Source organism: Littorina saxatilis, linkage group LG17, assembly GCF_037325665.1.
Source record: "Littorina saxatilis isolate snail1 linkage group LG17, US_GU_Lsax_2.0, whole genome shotgun sequence".
NCBI lineage: Eukaryota > Metazoa > Mollusca > Gastropoda > Littorinimorpha > Littorinidae > Littorina > Littorina saxatilis.
In genome coordinates, this window is record NC_090261.1 from 61,749,576 (window position 1) to 61,770,403 (window position 20,828).

Here is a 20,828-nt window from a genome sequence, read left to right on the forward strand (position 1 = left end):
ATACCTTACCCCAACTGATTTTTTTTGGTTTTTAAAGCGTCGTGTCACAGGCCAAAGGCATCACAGCCAGTCTGGTTAAGCCCCTTTTATAACTTTTTACCAACATTTTAACAAGTTTGTTTACCAAGCACCAAGAGCATTTTTACAGGTGGTCTCATCCTCATTGTCCATTCACTTCACTGTCTTCGGACTTGATTTCGTACAGCGAGGCAGTCCCCGGCCCCTATAATCTCCCTTGTTTTAACACTTCATCCCTCATCCTCCATCTTTTTTTAAAAAAAATTATATTTTTTTTATATTTGTTTTTTTGTTTTTGTTTGTTGTTGTGACAATGTGCACTTTTAGTGCCTTTACAGCAAGTGCATTAACGAACTTTCTGCGCCTTTGCAGACGACACAAACTTTTGCTCTACACCGCTTGGTTACATCGGAGCGGCGGCCATCTTTATTTGCATAAAATCTATTTTTAGATTGCTTGGGTTGACTGCTATTTTATGCAATCTAAGGCTTTATATTACTTTTAGATGTTAATAATGCATGGATATAGATATTATGTTGCTGTATGTTCGTGCTTAAGTACTTTTTAAGGCCCTGTTGTTCCTTAAATTGCTTTAATGTTCGATCAGCTCCGACCCAAACGTCCCAGCTATCTGAATTTTAGCGCCCAGTAGGTGACGTCTGGAATTTCCCTATTATCTCCATAATTGTAACTTTTCCATAAATCTAACTTAGTGCACTTCATTTCTTATTTCCTTAAGATACTTTTTGAGTTAAAGTGCATTAATAAATGTTTGGATCAAGCAAATCAAAGTTTTCCCCTCAGTTCGACCGGTGTCTCTCCGCGTGACGTCACACGCGTCATTTTAGTATCTGTGTTTCTTTATCAAGTTTAACGTCACATAACTCGTCATAAGTTCCATTTTACCACAAGTATGATACATGTATGGAAAGTTCAGGAGTTCATTTTGTAATAGAGTGAATTGCATTTGGTGCAGGAAGTGATAGAGTTGAGCAATCTTTATTTTGCTGGGTTTTGATCGTTAATCGGTCATTTATTCTGGCTAATTAATCATAATTACCTTTTGATCTGGACTTCTGAAGTTATATCTTGTAACATGATTTAAAAGTATTTTTCACACTGGTTCTGTAGCAACAAACCGATTTCTAATGTGTGCGTTCTTTGAAAAGTTATCAGCTGTCAAAGTTTCTAAACAAACACAAATTTGGCTAGCATACGGTTACAGACAGCCGTTCTGGGAATATTCGAGTGCGGCTTTCTGTGCAGTCGGCGCAGGCAGTATAAATAGCCTTCTGACCCAGCATAGGTATTCAGTTCGTGTCTCGACTTCGCTGACCGCTGACCACTCGTTGCGATAGACATAGCCTTGCTTCAGAGTATCGTGATAGCTCCAGGAAAAAGAGGCATTTTGCCCAGTCAGATTATGTAGTGAAAAGACTTTTCTCCACATGTAGCCTGTGCAATTTGTGTTGAACCTGTGTTGATGTCGGCAAAGGGTTGAATTCACTGTAAGTAAACAATGATTTTCTTGTTTTGTTTTCTATGCCATTTATTGTGACTTGATCATGATTGTATTACTGCTATGTTTTGTTGATGACTGAACTGATGGAGTATTTGTCTTTCACTGATAGCTGAGGTTACGTCAGGATGTCTAGACATTACGTCATAGTCTGTCAGATCAAACTGTAGACTAAACGATGTTTCGTAGCGACTGTATGGTCTATTGAGCAGTTAGCTTTGGATGCCAAGCTTTCAGTTAAAGATGCTTGGTGAGTTTTGTTTAGCTTTGGCAAGTTCGTGTAAATCGGCCAAATTACAGACGCATCATTGGGTATGTTGATATGATAACATTGGTTTCTTTCTGAGCCGGTTAACTGTGTCAATCGAGAGTATGATGTAACTCATCAAGAGTTGTGCCTTTTCTAAATTTACGATTCACTTGGAAGTATGGCAATCCGTTTGTAAAGAAATTACGTTTTTTCCTGTTGATCTAAATAATGAATTATTTAACTAAATAATTCATTATATAGCTAAATAATTCATTATTTAACTAAATAATTCATTATTTACACAAAAGTAAAAAGTGTGATTGTTGTAATTAAAGAAATCTTTTATTTACTAAACAATTCAAACAAAAAATCCATTATTTACTATATAATGCATTATATACTATAGAATGCATTGTATACTATAGAATGCATTGTATACTATAGAATGCATTCTATAATATAGAATGCATTGTATACTATAGAATGCATTCTATACTATAGAATGCATTCTATAATATAGAATGCATTGTATACTATAGAATGCATTCTATAATATAGAATGCATTCTATATTATAGAATGCATTCTATAATATAGAATGCATTCTATAGTATACAATACAGTAACACACAGAGAGAGAGAGAGAGAGAGAGAGAGAGAGAGAGAGAGAGAGAGAGAGAGGGAGAGAGAGATCGAGGGAGAGAGAAACAGAGAGAGACAGAGACACACGGAGAGACAGAGAGAGAGAGACACACAGAGAGAGACAGAAACAGAGAGAGAGAAACGGAGAGAGAGAGAAACGGAGAGAGAGAGGGAGAGAGAGACAGAGAGAGAGAGAGCCACACAGAGAGACAGAGAGAGACAGAAACAGAGAGAGAAACGGAGAGAGGGAGAGAGACAGACAGACAGAGACAGAGACAGACAGAGACACTGACACAGTTTAATTGAATAGAGAGAAAGAGGGAGAGAGAGAGGGAGAGAGAGAGAGAGAGAGACACATAGAGAGACAGAGACACAGAGAGTAGTTTCGTAACGTTATAGAATGCATTCTATATTATAGAATGCATTCTATATTATTGAATGCATTCTATAGTATACAATGCATAATGCATTCTATATTATTGAATGCATTCTATAGTATACAATGCATTCTATAGTATACAATGCATTCTATAGTATACAATGCATTCTATAGTATATAATGCATTATATAGTAAATAATGGATTTTTTTATTAAATAATGAATTGTTTAGTAAATAAAAAATTTCTTTAATTACAACAATCACACTTTTTAGTTTTGTGTAAATAATAAATTATTTAGTTAAATAATGAATTATTTAGCTATATAATGAATTATTTAGTTAAATAATTTATTATTTAGATCAACAGGAAAAAACGTAATTTCTTTACAAACGGATTGCCATATGGAAGCACTACTGAAAGAAGCTGCTTTTATTCGAAAGAGCTGTTAGCTGTTCATAAGGAGATTCATGTCAGGAACGGATAATGAGATGAACTAATGTGGAACCTGAAGGTTATGGTTATCGGTTTTAAGAATCTCGCTCCATCTAATCAGTGCATTGATTGAATTGTGGTATGATCTACTATATAATACTGGTAGGATTTTCGGTGGTTTTTCGATTCCTGTGACCAAACCGCGCGGATTTGTGCCTTCTCCTTCGGTTGCTATGCCAACGTGACCCAGGAAATCGATTCCGCTAGGTCCCGACTTCCAATTTTGTCCACGAACAAAGTTTGAAGAGGTTTGTCTCGCAAATTTGAGCAGACAACAGTGAACTTTGACCTGAACTTTGACATCGCGGCGAAAGAGATCTGTGATTGGTTCTTCTTCAACTTTCGGTTCGACTAAACACGCGACCGCACCTCAGACGAACCTAGCTGTGTGTTTTATTTCTCTACCCCAGACGAACCTAAAATAATAAGAAGATAGATAGATCTGTTTATCTGTTAATGGAACTCCAAAATATTCCATAGATTTGTTTACTAAATAGTTCGAAACATTATCACCTGATAAGTCGCCGTATAACCTTATAGGTTCCAGCGACTAAATATTTTCCCCCGGTGCAACCATAGACATGTACGTCATCATGATCTCCCCTTAATTTGACCGTTATTTTGGCTGTCTTAGTGAAATGGTAAGATATATCTCTATGTTTTTTACATGTAAGTGTTCGGAAAAAATACAGTTATAGCAGTTATGTACAAAAATAAGCAGCATATGCTCTTTTCGCCAAAGTAAAGTCCTTTTTTCTTCTGGTTTCTTATATGTGTCACAGCACACCGCAAGCTTTTAGGCGAATAGCAAGTGAGTGGTATATATATATCATCAATTTTATAGTAGGTAACGGTGTAAATTAGTTGCCATGTTCATGTCCATTAAACGTTTTCCATATTCCATATGTGTCATTTAATTGTGTGTTGCTTGATGCCATGTATGTATGTGTGTGTGTGTGTACATGACTTTAAATAAGCATGGATTGGATGTGTGCACTCGATTGTGTGTGTGAACCATGTATATATTTTTTGTTGTCAATTACATATGTTATACTATGCGTTTGAATCATTAAGTATTTTAGACGTCATACTTTTTTTCGTATCTTCACGATGGCTTTTTACCCGTTTAAATTTTAATGCTTCCAACTTTCAAAGCGCTGCACGGCTGGGAAGAGATGCGCACTTTTATCACTGTTGTTCATGTAGACGTAATCATGGATTTATGCAAACGTCATACCTGCTGTATTTTATTTTGTTTGTTTGTATAGTCGCGTGCGGTCGCGCAGTCTTTTTGGTCAGTTCCGATTACCTCCCATTGATGCGAAAACCTATATGACTGTTTTTTGTTATTTTTCTCTCTGTTAATTCACCAGTGGCTATGTAACATGTGTTACAGAATTGCACCGGTGTAAGGGTTAACATTTTATTTTTCACCAAGAGAATATAATTCATTATATGCGGGATAATGTGCGGGGGGGGGGGGGGGGGGGGTGCAAACAACATTTTCACAACCTTATAGGTTCCAGCGACTAAATATTTTCCCCCGGTGCAACCATAGACATGTACGTCATCATGATCTCCCCTTAATTTGACCGTTATTTTGGCTGTCTTAGTGAAATGGTAAGATATATCTCTATGTTGTTTACATGTAAGTGTTCGGAAAAAATACAGTTATAGCAGTTATGTACAAAAATAAGCAGCATATGCTCTTTTCGCCAAAGTAAAGTCCTTTTTTCTTCTGGTTTCTTATATGTGTCACAGCACACCGCAAGCTTTTAGGCGAATAGCAAGTGAGTGGTATATATATATCATCAATTTTATAGTAAGTAACGGTGTAAATTACTTGCCATGTTCATGTCCATTATACGTTTTCCATATTCCATATGTGTCATTTAATTGTGTGTTGCTTGATGCTTGATGCCATGTATGTATGTGTGTGTGTGTGTGTGTGTGTACATGACTTTAAATAAGCATGGATGTGTGCACTCGATTGTGTGTGTGAACCATGTATATATTTTCTGTTGTCAATTACATATGTTATACTATGCGTTTGAATCATTAAGTATTTTAGACGTCATACTTTTTTTCGTATCTTCACGATGGCTTTTTACCCGTTTAAATTTTAATGCTTCCAACTTTCAAAGCGCTGCACGGCTGGGAAGAGATGCGCACTTTTATCACTGTTGTTCATGTAGACGTAATCATGGATTCATGCAAACGTCATACCTGCTGTATTTTATTTTGTTTGTTTGTATAGTCGCGTGCGGTCGCGCAGTCTTTTTGGTCAGTTCCGATTACCTCCCATTGATGCGAAAACCTATATAAGAAGATAGATAGATCTGTTTATCTGTTAATGGAACTCCAAAATATTCCATAGATTTGTTTACTTAATTTTTAAAAGATAAGTTCGAAACATTATCACCTGATAAGTCGCCGTATAACCTTATAGGTTCCAGCGACTAAATATTTTCCCCCGGTGCAACCATAGACATGTACGTCATCATGATCTCCCCTTAATTTGACCGTTATTTTGGCTGTCTTAGTGAAATGGTAAGATATATCTCTATGTTTTTTACATGTAAGTGTTCGGAAAAAATACAGTTATAGCAGTTATGTACAAAAATAAGCAGCATATGCTCTTTTCGCCAAAGTAAAGTCCTTTTTTCTTCTGGTTTCTTATATGTGTCACAGCACACTGCAAGCTTTTAGGCGAATAGCAAGTGAGTGGTATATATATATCATCAATTTTATAGTAGGTAACGGTGTAAATTACTTGCCATGTTCATGTCCATTATACGTTTTCCATATTCCATATGTGTCATTTAATTGTGTGTTGCTTGATGCCATGTATGTATGTGTGTGTGTGTGTACATGACTTTAAATAAGCATGGATGTGTGCACTCGATTGTGTGTGTGAACCATGTATATATTTTCTGTTGTCAGTTACTTATGTTATACTATGCGTTTGAATCATTAAGTATTTTACACGTCATACTTTTTTTCGTATCTTCACGATGGCTTTTTACCCGTTTAAATTTTAATGCTTCCAACTTTCAAAGCGCTGCACGGCTGGGAAGAGATGCGCACTTTTATCACTGTTGTTCATGTAGACGTAATCATGGATTCATGCAAACGCCATACCTGCTGTATTTTATTTTGTTTGTTTGTATAGTCGCGTGCGGTCGCGCAGTCTTTTTGGTCAGTTCCGATTACCTCCCATTGATGCGAAAACCTATATGACTGTTTTTTGTTATTTTTCTCTCTGTTAATTCACCAGTGGCTATGTAACATGTGTTACAGAATTGCACCGGTGTAAGGGTTAACATTTTATTTTTCACCAAGAGAATATAATTCATTATATGCGGGCTAATGTGCGGGGGGGGGGGGGGGGGGGGAGGGGTGCAAACAACATTTTCACAAGCACATAACCAACAAAATGACATCGCATGCGCAGCACACAAAGTGCGTAGCACGGGTACCACTAGTTTCTTATTATTGTCCTTTAACATCCTTGTCATTGTTATATTCTGTTAGTTGGGTGTGCATCCTTTAATCTTCTCTCTCTCTCTCTCTCTCTCTCTCTCTCTCTCTCTCTCTCTCTCTCTCTCTCTCTCTCTCTCTCTCTCTCTCTCTCTCTCTCTCTCTCTCTCTCTCTCTCTCTAGATGTTATTCTTCTGGTTGCCAGTTTATTCTTCTTGTCTCAGGCTAGGATTTTGAGTTGTTCTCAGTTCAGGTTCATAGAATTGAGTCAGCCCTTGCAAACCTTGGATGTATATAATGTAGGTCAAATACATAGCCTAGCTGCCAGAACTGTAATTGATGTGTCACTACTGACCTAGTTTCTGTTGCAAGGCTGATGCTTGTAACATAACTATGCCCCTGTGTTGTGTGTGTTTGTTTGCTTGTGTGTTTGGTTGTTTATGTGTGTTGTCCTAGTTGTGTGTTTGTCGTGTGCCTGTGTTGTATTTTAAAAATCTTCCTTAATCTATTGGTATATATATAGGCTATATAGGCCCCTATATGATATTACACTGACTAACCTTTTCATCTAAACCCTAGATCTTCTTTACGAATGAATGTATTTTTCTACTTTAGACGAGAAAAAAATAAAAATGTATTCAGCTAGAGCCTATGCTTTCTTACTGCTGGGTGTCTGTAGCAGACGAACGATATTGTGCTCTGACAGAGAAATACAAGTCTAGAGTAAAGATAATGCAATGAACTTCGATATTTATCAACAGAGACAAAAGGTTCCTTTGGATATGCTTTCAAATAGAGAGTATATTCAGCAAGTATTTGTGTTGTTGAGTCAGTAGTGCATGATAACAGAGATATAATAGGCCGTATAGCCTACATTGATCATCTATCTACATAATGATTATGTCTGATCACTGATGATAAGTTGGAACTCCGTTTTGACAATTTTAACACAGATGCATATATTTTCGGGAAAGTGGGTGAAACACTGTACACTTTTCTTGGCAGTGCGGCGGATCTATCCAATTATAATTAAATTCCAATCTTTAATCCCCCCCCCCCCCCCCCCCCCCGGGCCTCTCTCCGGCTGCTGTTTCTAAAATCATCTTCTTTTATTTTTTTTAATCTGTTTGGGGGGCTGGGGAGGGGGGGGGGGGGAGATTGTGTGCTTTACAGGCAGTGCTTATTGATATATTTGGCCCTGTGTTTCGGCCACTTCAGTGAATGCAACTCGATTCATCCATACATAATCCCGTTTATTTAAGACGGAAGCACGTGACCATCTTGGCAATACTCTCTAGATAGATAAAAGAAAGTGTTAGCAGATTATATTTCACAGTTTTGGTTTTAATCAATAAGTGCTTGAAGCGATTTTAAATTAGCATAATTATTGACCTTGCTAAAATGTGCAACTGAGATACTTTATCGAAGTTTTTAATACAACATTTTGATGCAGTCATGGCAACGTGTATGCTTCAAAATGTCGTCTGCAAAACCCCCACATACATAGAAAAAAAGCTCTGGTCTTCGCTTTCCAGACTTCTCCAAGAGTTTTTACTGAGACTCGGTTCCGAGATTCTGAATTATAAACAGTGGCCACCAGAGATAAACAACGCCAACTGCATGGTTGCCACTCCTCCGGCTGGGAGCCGGAATTCCGGCTTTTGAAAAAATCTGAAGCCGGAAATTCCGGTTTTTCAATTTACGAAAAAAAAAAAATTAAATTGAAAAACCGGAACTTCCGGCTTCAGATTTTTTCCTGGGTTGGAAAATCTGTACAAATGCAATGGTACTGTGTTGGTGGTACATGTACAGGTAGGCCTTTTTGCTCCAATCCAGACTGACTCGAGGATAGATTTTTTTCTCTCACTCTTCAGAAGATGAAATGTGTGTGTGAATGGACATTTGCATACACGAATGACATATTTCATCTTTTGAAAGTTATTTTTTAAGTGAGGTGGAAAAAAGTTTAGGTTGTCAATGCAAGAATATTTTTGTTGTACATTTATCAGTATTAAAATTTGCACTCACTCAGAAACGAGATGACTGCTGGTGAGGGACTGTACACAAAAAATAAAGATGAAACACAAAAGAATAGAAGATTTCATCCACAAAAAAGAGGGTTCTTCGTACTCTTACATAGCAAAACACCACAGGCACATGTGTCACGAGTAACAGATAGTCCTCAGATTTAATGCTATTTTGTCAGCTTTTGACTTTTAATTTGATCTCTTCTGTAAAGTAAACTGTTGCTTTGAGAATTAGCAGATTTGTTTCTGTTTTCTATGATTATCTCACAGGAGAGGCCACAGAATGCTTTTGAATTCATCAGAATCCTTCAGCGTCAGCCACACAGACCTGAACTGTGAAATACAATTACTCACTAGCAATTTCTCAGGCGAGTCAAATCTTGCATTCATCAAATTTTTGCAACTAGCATTGTAAATAAGCCTACAGAGATTACAAAGTTCAATTACTGCAAACCAAATCATGAAGGCTCTTCCATGGCCTGTTGTCTCTTTCTTTCATCACAGGCTTCCAAAAACCAGTCTTGAGCGGCCGTCTTCAAGGTCTTGACCTGTGGCACCCGTACAGCTTCACGGAACAGCCTCTGCATGACAAAACAAAAAATAACATGAACTTGGATCATCAAACAACTATCACTGATTTGAGAAAAGTCTCAAGTTTATTTCCTGACGCCTGTAAACTTGCTAAAAATCATACAGACACACAAACTTGCATACACACCATACGCTTTTACAACACACCAACTATACTTGAGTGAGGAAATTACAACACATTGTCATCCTTGTAGAAGAGAAGTAAAAAATTACATACCCTAATATTTGTTTTAACCCTTTCGCTGCCAATCAAAACTTGGGTATGTGCATTCCTGACTGCCAGGGAATATTGGAGTTTGGGGTGTAATAATTCACACAAAAATCTAGCTCCAAACTGGCAGTAGGTAGGTAAGTAAAACCTATGTTGTTTTTAAAGGAAATTGAACCAAGAATCTGTTTTTAGTGTCTAATCATGGATATGATAATTAGTTTGGCTTATAATGATGTTTAAATATGAACTTTTGAAAAATCAGTCCGGCGCATCTTCCGGTGCCTGTGGATCACACACAAATGGCTGTTTTGCTCGCTCCAAGAAAGGATTATAATCACTGTCATCTACCTGTTTCCAACGAATTGTCCGAAAGAAGATCTCCCCCTTCCCCTGTCAGTATCCATAATCAATTGCACCGCCTGTAGCGTCAGTCCGGCTTTGTTTTTGAGTCACTTGAGAAAATGTGACTCTATGTAATCGGTCAGTGTTAGTCTGTCCGGCCGGCCGTCCGTAGACACCACCTTAACGTTGGACTTTTCTCGGAAACTATCAAAGCGATCGGGCTCATATTTTGTTTAGTCGTGACCTCCAATGACCTCTACACTTTAACGATGGTTTCGTTGACCTCTGACCTTTTTCAAGGTCACAGGTCAGCGTCAAAGGAAAAATTAGACATTTTATATCTTTGACAAAGTTCATCGGATGTGATTGAAACTTTGTAGGATTATTCTTTACATCAAAGTATTTACATCTGTAGCCTTTTACGAACGTTATCAGAAAAACAAGGGAGATAACTAGCCTTTTCTGTTCGGCAACACACAACTTAACGTTGGGCTTTTCTCGGAAACTATAAAAGTGACCGGGCTCAAATTTTATGTGAACGTGACTCATTGTGTTGTGAATAGCAATTTCTTCCTGTCCATCTGATGCCTCATATAATATTCAGAACTGCGAAAGTGACTCGATCGAGCGTTTGCTCTTCTTGTTCCCTACTAGGGCCCGGTCAACAGTCACCGTTAACCATTTTGACGAGTCGAGATTTCTCTCCCATACCCTGTCGACAAGGTCGAAAATAGCCTTCAAACGCAAAACCGCGTCACCATTTATGTTTATTCATGAGAATGAGGTATCCTACCAAGCCATTGGCTGCTATTTGTGTGTCAGCAGTGACGTAGCATTTCTGGAAAATCCCGGAACGGAGAAGCCGCAGCGCATGACTGGTATACCCATCATAAGGCAGTCAAGTGGTTAAAGTTACCTTTACTATGACTTTTTCTTTGGGGGCCTTCGGAAATTCATAATACATGTACTGTGACGTGCAGACGCATATGTGACGACATCATACCGTTTGCTAACATCCTTATTTCGTATGTAGTCGAAAATCCATGACACTGACAAATGAGCTCAGGAACTTGGTTTCTAGCAATTTAATGTTAAGTGTAAAAGCTTTGACAACTATCATTCACAGGTGAAACATGGCAAATTTAAAATTGATTCCTAAGAACAAAATTTGAGACAGAAATAACTTGTTGGTTTGTGGACATGGATTTTATCTTCTTCCTAAAAGGACCAGGATGATTTTACAAATTATGAAAAACAACTCACTGTCGATGGCTTTTAGTCCCAGCGTACACCATGGTCTCTTTCCCTGCCCTCCCCCAGAGCCCCCTGTCGGCAACCGTGTAGCCTATGGAACACCTTCATCATCACAGCATCAGTAGTCATCTTTAGTTCATGTCCACCAACCACACCGAGCTCATGGTCATGGATCTGAAACAAGCAAAACAAGCTGACTGAATTCCAAAAATCAAATATTCAGACAGCTCTTCTTCACATACAAACAATTCAATCTAGAATCATCATACTGTCACCTGGAACAAAAAATCAATAATCGCACTTGCTTTAAAAAAAAAAGTTTTCAGAAGAGCAAATGGTGATTGAGTGTAGCATTGTCGTAAAATGTGATCACACACCTCAGGTGACCTGCATCAATCATTCAATACTATCTCACAAATCTTCATTTGGAAAGCACAAACATAGTTAGAAGAGAGCGTCAACCGTGATACTATTCAGTGTGGACAAATTTTTTCTGACCCATAATCCGATGCCTACACAAAGTGAGAATCAGAACTCACAAGAAGGCACTGTTGCATGTTTGTGATTATTTGCTTGAGTGTAGCACTTGCAATTTTGAACTTGAGGAAACAGCGTAGCAATTTCTGTTACATCCCTGAACCTAGCAGATGGCAGCTCTGGCCACAGAGCAATATTTGCATTATTTCTCACAGATGCAATGATCACAGAAAACAAAGTGGTGCATGCATTTTCCGCACCCCACATGAGAAAAAGAGGCCCATCATTGTGCGTACCCATAAGCATAGTTTTATCATCAAATAAATTCACAAATGTGACCAATACGCATAAACCTTGCATGAATTGCCAGGATAATGGGAAACTGGTCATGACTGAGAACTGATGAACAGTTAAGATACACCCGTGAACCGTGATGACATCTGGCATCCTCCAAAAAGCACACACTCAAGGTAACATTTAAAGCCTAAAGAGCGTCTAACAATAACATGTCACACTCACAAACAGTTATCTGGGGAAAATAGCACAGGCATGACTGGTCTGCTTCAACAATAGCATTCAAAGCCACCTTCCAGTACCACTGATCACTCCTTCGACAGATCCATCATGTGCCTTCAACATCTTCCACACTCAACAGTAAAAAGATGACTCCATCGAACAGTAGCACAGGCTCTGGCTCCACCATGATTCTTTGGCGACCAATTACTAAATTAGTCGCATCAGGTCCATCTGCTCCTGTAGAACCTTCTCCAGCAGCAAGAACTGATGTTTATCTTTCTGCTCTGCTCGTAGTCTTGTGTCCGCTGAATAGAAGAAAAGAAGAACAAAAAGTCATTTACATGAAGCAATACATATTTTAGACAATCTGTCGGCCTAAAAAGAAACCATCAGCACTAAAAAAAACAATCTGAGCAAATGTTCAAAGTAAACGTGACATCTCTATATTTTTGAATTCAGGAGAACATAGGGGCATACAGAGTGGCATTTGATGGGGTAAATAGATGTAGGGACTCAGCAGTTGGAGATGAATATTTGTGTGTGTATTTACTTCAAGCAGATTTTTTTTTCTTTTTTTTAGACAGAAGAACAAACACACACTAAAAATCCTTGTTTAAAGTTAAACTGACCTTAAGTTTTCCTCCAAACACTAGAACTTTTTGTATTCATTCAAAAATATTCATCAAAAAGGTTAAATTTTAAATTCAATTTTGCAGACTTTGGATGAAAAGTTACTCTTCTCTGGCATCCCGCGGACACAGTTCACACTTTCTCATCAATGAGATGCCTGTGTTAATTAAAAACAAACATCAATAAAACTATTAAAATAAAATAAAAATTTAAATATAAAAATAAAATCGACCAACCGCCCCCACCCGATTGTTTTTCCCTTTGCTGGAAACAATACATTTGTTTCACTAAAACAGTAAAAGAGATCAGCTGAATTTGTTTGACACATCTGGTTATAACTAAAAGAATAAAACACAAAATAAGCCAAAGTCACAGAACAAAAAGACGCTGTCAGTGTCACTATCAATGACTCTGAATGAGACACTCATTGCTATCGACTCGAGCCATACCTGTTCATCTTCACCTCGCCGAGACGGAACGACAGTCTGCGTTACTGGCATCGGTGGCGGTGTTAAGGTCACTGTCCATCTCAGCTTTCTTCACCTTCAGTTCAAACAAGCAGTGAGCACCATCATACTCAAGTCAAAGCTTTCTGAAAAAATAAATACTTGGAAGTTAAATGGAAGGATCACATTGATTCCCAAACCTAACAGTAACAGTAACACGCAAACATCAAAACTGGAATATTAATTATTAAATATAAGCATCTCAATTTCACTAAATTAGTATATTTATTTTCTCTGTGATGTATTTTTTATTTTTATTTCAAAAAAATCTGTTTTTCAACTTTATCACTGCACACGCTGACACAGCCTATGCCTGCCTCTCTAGTCTATGCATGCCTCGGGAACAAGGGTAATTTTTCTCTTTTCCGAGACTCAGACACAGAATATTCCACTATCATGACTATGAGTCTATGTCAGTATGCGGAACTGAAAGTTGAACATCTGTGGAAAAATAAAAAGATACAAATAAAAAAAAACCACACAGATATATATGAAGAGTATTACTACTAAAGCTCCTGACAACTGCTGCCGCAATGACTCGACCAGATTAGGAACCAACCAAAGTTCACCAAGAAACAGACAATGAGACATAAAATGATAAACGAAAATTCAGTTTTTATGGTGCCGTGAGCGACCCGCGAATCGGGATTCGGATGGTATTTTCATTCTTCCACAACTCCTTTAAAACCAAAACACTGCATCAATCAACTTTATGTTTTTGGAAAAGTTAGTTCATTCATCCATCTTTCAGACAAAACAAACATGAATGAATAGAACAGTGTTCTTTTTCTAGGCGAAAAAAAAATCGAAAGTGTGAGAAATTCTCTCTGCCATCAAACTCGGAAGCCGAAAGCCGCGAGCTATCAAAAATTCAAATTCCCAGATCTTTCCTTCAGTTGATCAACTTACCTATTCTTGAAAGAAGTCAATCTTCATTTCAGAGAGAAGGATAAGATTACCTTGCATCCAATAAGCAAGTCAAAAATACAAGTCAATAAGAAGAATAAGCAAAAAAACGCCGATACAGTGCTGGAGATGTCGCTTACGTCACCTTCATAATTATATTTAGATGCTCAAGTATGTAGCACAGTGGGTTCAATACTGTTTCTGCCACGTTTTTCTCTCTTTGTAATATCGCATCTGTCAGAAGGGTGTGATTATTTTTTATTTGCCTTCTCTGTGAGTAAAGTCATTGCAGTTTGTAATTTTTCACTTGGTATGTTATTTTTTGTAATTTTGTTATGGAGAAAGGTAATACATGTAGTGTGCAAATGTGATGAATGATAACAACTCCACTTGTATGTAGTCAATGTTTATTTTGTAATTGTGCGCACAACTCGGTATGCTCTGCACAGGTGTCTGGTAAGCTGTCGGTTGAATGGGGGGGGGGGGGGGGGGGGGGGAGATTGGGATTCATTGCCAAATTATTGATTAATATGACAAAATCATGTATTTGAGTAAATTCTGCACTTATAGATTTCTTTGGTGCTCTGATGTTTTACACGTTGTTGAATTTGTTTTGTTGTCCTTCTGTGTTCTGTGGGGCGGGGATATAGCTCAGTTGGTAGCGCGCTGGATTTGTATTCAGTTGGCCGCTGTCAGCGTGAGTTCGATCCCAGGTTCGGCGGAAATTTATTTCAGAGTCAACTTTGTGTGCAGACTCTCTTCGGTGTCCGAACCCTCCCCCCGTGTACACTACATTGGGTGTGCACGTTAAAGATCCCACGATTGACAAAAGGGTCTTTCCTGGCAAAATTGCTTAGGCACAGTTAATAATTGTCTACCTATACCCGTGTGACTTGGAATAATAGGCCGTGAAAGGTAAATATGCGCCGAAATGGCTGCAATCTACTGGCCGTATAAAATTTCATCTCACACGGCATCACTGCAGAGCGCCTAGAAACTGTACCCACGGAATATGCGCGATATAAGCGTCATTGATTGATTGATTGAATGTGGATTTGACAGACTTCTTGCCAACAGGAAGTTGGAGATTGTCTGATTGAAGTAGGTCTGACAGACAAGGGAAATAACTTCAATAAATTGCTCTTTGCAGTCAAGGTAACTGTCTCCCCTGAAATTGAACTTTCATAGAGATTTTCTTCCAAAGCAAAATAAAATAAAATGAAAATATGCTGAGAACAAATTTTATGTAACCATTAACATCAGCCTTTATTTTGAGTAGATAACTAGTTTCAAAGTTACTTTAGTTTACATTTTTTTGTTTAATCTGAATTTTTTTAATGTTTTTATCGTTTTGTTATGGGTGTTCATATAGATTTCAGTTATCTTTTCTGTTCATATAATATTTTTATTATGCTTTGCCTAGATTTTTCGACGACATTATTTTGTGGAAAGCTGATTCCTACAATACCAAATCCGCATTACAATAATTATAATACATGCTAAAACAATTATAATGATAATACAAATTAAAATAATCATATTTATTTTAAGATAAAAATAATCAGGATAACAATTAAGCAAATAAATGTTAGTAATAACAAAATGATTAAATAAAAATTAAATGGGAAAACCCTTACATAAAATAAAAATATTTTATTAAACTTTTAAATGCATTTTTTTTTTAACCGAAACTGTCTTAAGATAAACTGAAAAATAACGGATTGAAAGTTTTTATGCAATTTGTTTTCTAAAAAAAAAGAAGAAGTTTTTGAAGAAGAATAACTATTCATGACCAAAATTTAAAAGTAAATATTTTTTAATAACATAAAATATAATACATTATTTCATGAAGAACATGCTTAAACCCACGGTATAAAATTAGGAAAAACAAAAATTGCAATCACCTTTTCATTGAATCCATGCGTGCTAAACACTGCGTGGTGAAGTCGTTTCGAATGCGACAATCTGCGTAAAAGTTGGCGAAAAGTAACGCGCGCGAAGCGAAGGTGTCACGAGGCCGTACACATCCCCGCATGAAAAACTCAGAAATAACGCATGCGTCACGCTGGCTGGGTACTGACTTAGTCCATTCAGGACTTTGGTTATTTTTGTATACATATATTGTAGGTCTTTTGTATTCTTTTTACTAGAATCCTTTAGTGTCATTTATGCGTTGTTGTTTGTTTGTTTGTTAACTGTCGGTTTGTTTGTTTACTTGTTTGTTTTGTCGGTATTTGTATGTTTAGTTGTTGTACAGTACAGTTTATTTGTTGCTGTTCTTGTTTGTTTGGTTGGTCATTGGTTGTTCACCGATTAGGCGCTAGAGTCAGGCATGGGAATTGTCCGCCGAAATGCAAATTTCCGCCGATTGTTTTTTTTTGTTCCGCCGAAAAAGCAAAAGTGTTCGCCGAAAAAAATAAATGGGGGAGGCAAAAATGGTTCTAAAAACTGAATTTAATGGCAAACTTGGAGCTTAGATGACACCAAATTGCACCATTTGGGTTCTTTGGAGAAACAAATTCCGGGGGGGCATGCCCCCGAACCCCCCTAGCAGGGCTAGGCGCTTCGCGCCGTCGACTTTGCCATTACTTACAAATTTTCAGCCTTTTTTACTTTTTTCAATTCCCATGCCTGTAGAGTATTTGATGTATAACCCATACCCAACAGTCCCTTGTTGATCCTGGCATGAAGTAACTTGTCGGTGATGTGAGGAATGAGATTGAGAGTTTGCACTGTACACGTTGACTTTCTATAAGCTTGTGTTCTGTTGTGCTAGAAACTCGGATAGCGACTTGAACTTACTTGTGTAATTTGCATTTGACTTTCTAGTCATGGTTTGTTCATGTTTTGAACTTACTTGTGTAATTTGCATTTGACTCTCTAGTCATGGTTTGTTCATGTGGTTTTAGGACTGCGGTATGTTGTGTTGTGTCACTCTTTGCTCTAGTACTTATGGTGTTGTGAATAATTATGTAAATATTTCCGCTCTTGTTGGTTACAACATTACTTGATTTTATTGCCTATTTTCATGACTTGTTTCCTGAAGCTTAATACAATTTTTGTATTATGTTTTCAGGTCATTGCGTGCTTGTTCCACGGGGGGTGTCAAGGTGAATGATGCAGTGCTTAAGTGTGTCAAGGTGAATGATGCAGTGCTTAAGTGTGTCATAGCGACAAAATGGCGAGGAACGTGAGAACATCTATTAGGAAGGTTACAGGGTTGGACAGCATGAATGGTGGAGAAACAGTAGTTCCCAGCAAGGTTCCCCGTACCGAGGAACGCAGACCTGTAACGGTTGTTTTAGGAACACAATGGGGCGACGAAGGCAAAGGGAAAGTCGTTGATATGCTGGCAACGAAAGCGGACGTTTGCTGCCGATGTCAGGGAGGGAACAATGCTGGCCACTCTGTGCACGTGGATGGTGCAGAGTATGCCTTCCACCTTCTGCCCAGCGGAATTGTCAATCCTGACTGCGTTGCCGTCATTGGGAATGGAGTAGTGGTGCATCTACCCCAGATGTTCCATGAGCTTGAGACGAATGAGAAGAATGGGCTTTGCGATATGAAGGACCGACTTGTCATCTCAGATAGGTGTCACATTGTGTTTGACTTTCATCAACAAATGGATGGTCTGCAGGAATCTGGACGTGGGCAGAAGTCGATTGGCACAACGAAGAAGGGGATCGGTCCAGCTTACTCGTCAAAGGCCACAAGAAACGGACTCAGGATATGTGACCTGATGGGAGACTTTGCCCATTTCTCTGAAAAATTTCGCAATCTTGTGGATCAGTACCGCACAATCTTTCCCGATCTGGAGGTGGACGTTGCGGCAGAACTGGCAAAGTATAAAGAGTTGAGAGAGAGGGTCCGGCCACTAGTGCGCGAGACGGTCAGCTACCTGCACAAATTCCTGGAGGCTGGGGACAAGATGATACTGGTGGAGGGAGCGCAGTCCACCATCCTGGATATTGACTTTGGTCTTTACCCGTACGTGACATCATCAAACTGCAGTATTGGAGGCGTGTGCACAGGGCTTGGTATTCCACCTCACGTCATTGGGGATGTGGTGGGTGTTGTCAAGGCCTACCTCACCCGCGTGGGAGCTGGTGGCTTCCCCACCGAACTTGACAATGAGATGGGAAAACTACTCCTGGACCGTGGCCACGAGTACGGTGTGACGACAGGCCGACCACGGCGCTGTGGCTGGCTGGATCTGATCATGCTGTCCTACTCCAACATGATCAACGGCTTTACTGGGCTGGCAGTTACCAAACTGGACATCCTGGATGTGTTTGATGAGGTGAAGGTGGGTGTCGCCTATCACCTGGATGGCGAAAAGGTGGAAACTTTCCCAGCCTCTGATGACGACTTGAAGAGGTTAGAGGTGGAATACCTGACCCTGCCAGGCTGGAAAACCAACACGGAGGATGTACGCAAGTGGGAAGATTTACCCAAAAACGCCCAGCGCTATATTGAAGTTATACGGGACAAGCTGAAAGTTCCAGTGAGATGGATTGGCGTTGGAAAGGACCGGAACTCCATGATTGAAATTCCTTGAAGCAGCTATCTTCTTTCCTGCATCCAAAAGACTGGAGAACTGTAGCACAGAGTTTTACCATCCTGTGATACCAACATTCTGTAGTACAATGGTTTGGTTGAGATGAGATGTGCTTTTTCAAACCATGTAGTTTTTCCCTTTTTGTGTGTGTGAGGATTTTTCTTCATCAATTGTGGTGAAATGTGTATTAGAGGTTGTAGAATGTCTAGTTTGGGTAATAATATTGGTTGTCAAGAGTACCAACAAGCAGACAAGACACTGTTTGAAACTCGGGTAAAGGGTCAGCGCCCTATTCAGAGATTGTGCACCTTTTTGTGGTATTATTCTTTTAATTTTTGTCTTTTTATATTTAGTCAAGTTTTGACTAAATATTTTAACATCGAGGGGGAATCGAAACGAGGGTCGTGGTGTATGTGCGTGTGTGCGTGTGTGTGTGTGTCTGTGTGTGTGTGTAGAGCGATTCAGACTAAACTAATGGACCGATCTTTATGAAATTTGACATGAGAGTTCCTGGGTATGAAATCCCCGAACGTTTTTTTCATTTTTTTGATAAATGTCTTTGATGACGTCATATCCGGCTTTTCGTGAAAGTTGAGGCGGCACTGTCACGCCCTCATTTTTCAACCAAATTGGTTGAAATTTTGGTCAAGTAATCTTCGACGAAGCCCGGACTTCGGTATTGCATTTCAGTGTGGTGGCTTAAAAATTAATTAATGACTTTGGTCATTAAAAATCTGAAAATTGTAAAAAAAAATAAAAATTTATAAAACGATCCAAATTTACGTTTATCTTATTCTCCATCATTTGCTGATTCCAAAAACATATAAATATGTTATATTCGGATTAAAAACAAGCTCTGAAAATTAAATATATAAAAATTATTATCAAAATTAAATTGTCCAAATCAATTTAAAAACACTTTCATCTTATTCCTTGTCGGTTCCTGATTCCAAAAACATATAGATATGATATGTTTGGATTAAAAACACGCTCAGAAAGTTAAAACAAAGAGAGATACAGAAAAGCGTGCTATCCTTCTTAGCGCAACTACTACCCCGCTCTTCTTGTCAATTTCACTGCCTTTGCCATGAGCGGTGGACTGACGATGCTACGAGTATACGGTCTTGCTGAAACATGGCATTGCGTTCAGTTTCATTCTGTGAGTTCGACAGCTACTTGACTAAATATTGTATTTTCGCCTTACGCGACTTGTTTTTATTGTTATCAGAATTTATTTGATCTTTTATGCTGTTGAGTAAAAGCATTAGCTAATACACCAATGTCCTGAAACATGCCAATAAGATTACTGTTCTGGAGAGTCCTTGTTGAGCAGAGATGGTATGGGAAAGCGCATGCATGTCAGGGGAACAGCATTGCTGGTGCTCTTTCAGAAACATACCAGCGGAGTTGAGAGTGTTGGTTTGATGAGTTAGAACTTATTGCATGTATGTAAGTGTGCATCAAGGGTGATTGTGTGATATGGTCAGATTTTAATTAGCACTGATATTAGCACAGGCATATTAAAACTCAAAGAAAATGAAGTTGTTTTTGATAAAATTACCAGGGTTTTTTGTGTGCGTTTTAAAAGGAGGCTGACAGTTTATTTTTGTCCAATTTGTTTTTACATCACATTTTTTCTTTGAATTGCATGCATGGCTTGTTTTACCCAGTATTGTTAATGTTTCTTGCCGCTTCATTGCATTTAGTGTCCAAGTCACATGGTTTTAGTCAGTTGTTGAAAGCTGGTCTGGTTTGGTTTTTGTTTGAATCTCCTGTCATTGTGTTGGAAGTATGTATCAGCTCATTATTTTCTGTATCCTGTTCATGCAATCCCCCCCCCCCCCCCCCCCCAATGAAAAAAAAATAAAGTTTCTAAACAAACACAAATTTGGCTAGCATACGGTTACAGACGGCTGTTCTGGGAATATTCGAGTGCGGCTTTCTGTGCAGTCGGCGCAGGCAGTATAAATAGCCTTCTGACCCAGCATAGGTATTCGGGGGCCCGGGTAGCTCAGGTGGTAGAGCACTG

General features: G+C 38.6%; 1 protein-coding gene and 1 long non-coding RNA gene across 2 annotated transcripts in view; one reads left to right on the forward strand and one right to left on the reverse strand.

The window, feature by feature from the left end:
* Position 1: 1 nt before the first annotated feature.
* Positions 2–19,592, forward strand: LOC138952001 (adenylosuccinate synthetase isozyme 1 B-like). Its single transcript, XM_070323577.1, has 2 exons — positions 2–1,526; positions 17,318–19,592. The coding sequence occupies exon 2, from the start codon at positions 17,420–17,422 to the stop codon at positions 18,797–18,799; it is 1,380 nt and encodes a 459-aa protein (XP_070179678.1). The 5' UTR covers positions 2–1,526; positions 17,318–17,419; the 3' UTR covers positions 18,800–19,592.
* The window catches only part of LOC138952013 (uncharacterized), a 259,836-nt gene continuing 247,506 nt past the window's right edge, over positions 8,499–20,828 (reverse strand). The window contains exons 2-3 of the long non-coding RNA XR_011451283.1: positions 9,959–10,599; positions 8,499–9,389 (exon numbers count right to left, since the gene is read on the reverse strand). This is a non-coding gene — a long non-coding RNA (uncharacterized lncRNA). The remainder of the gene's footprint in view (positions 9,390–9,958; positions 10,600–20,828) is intronic.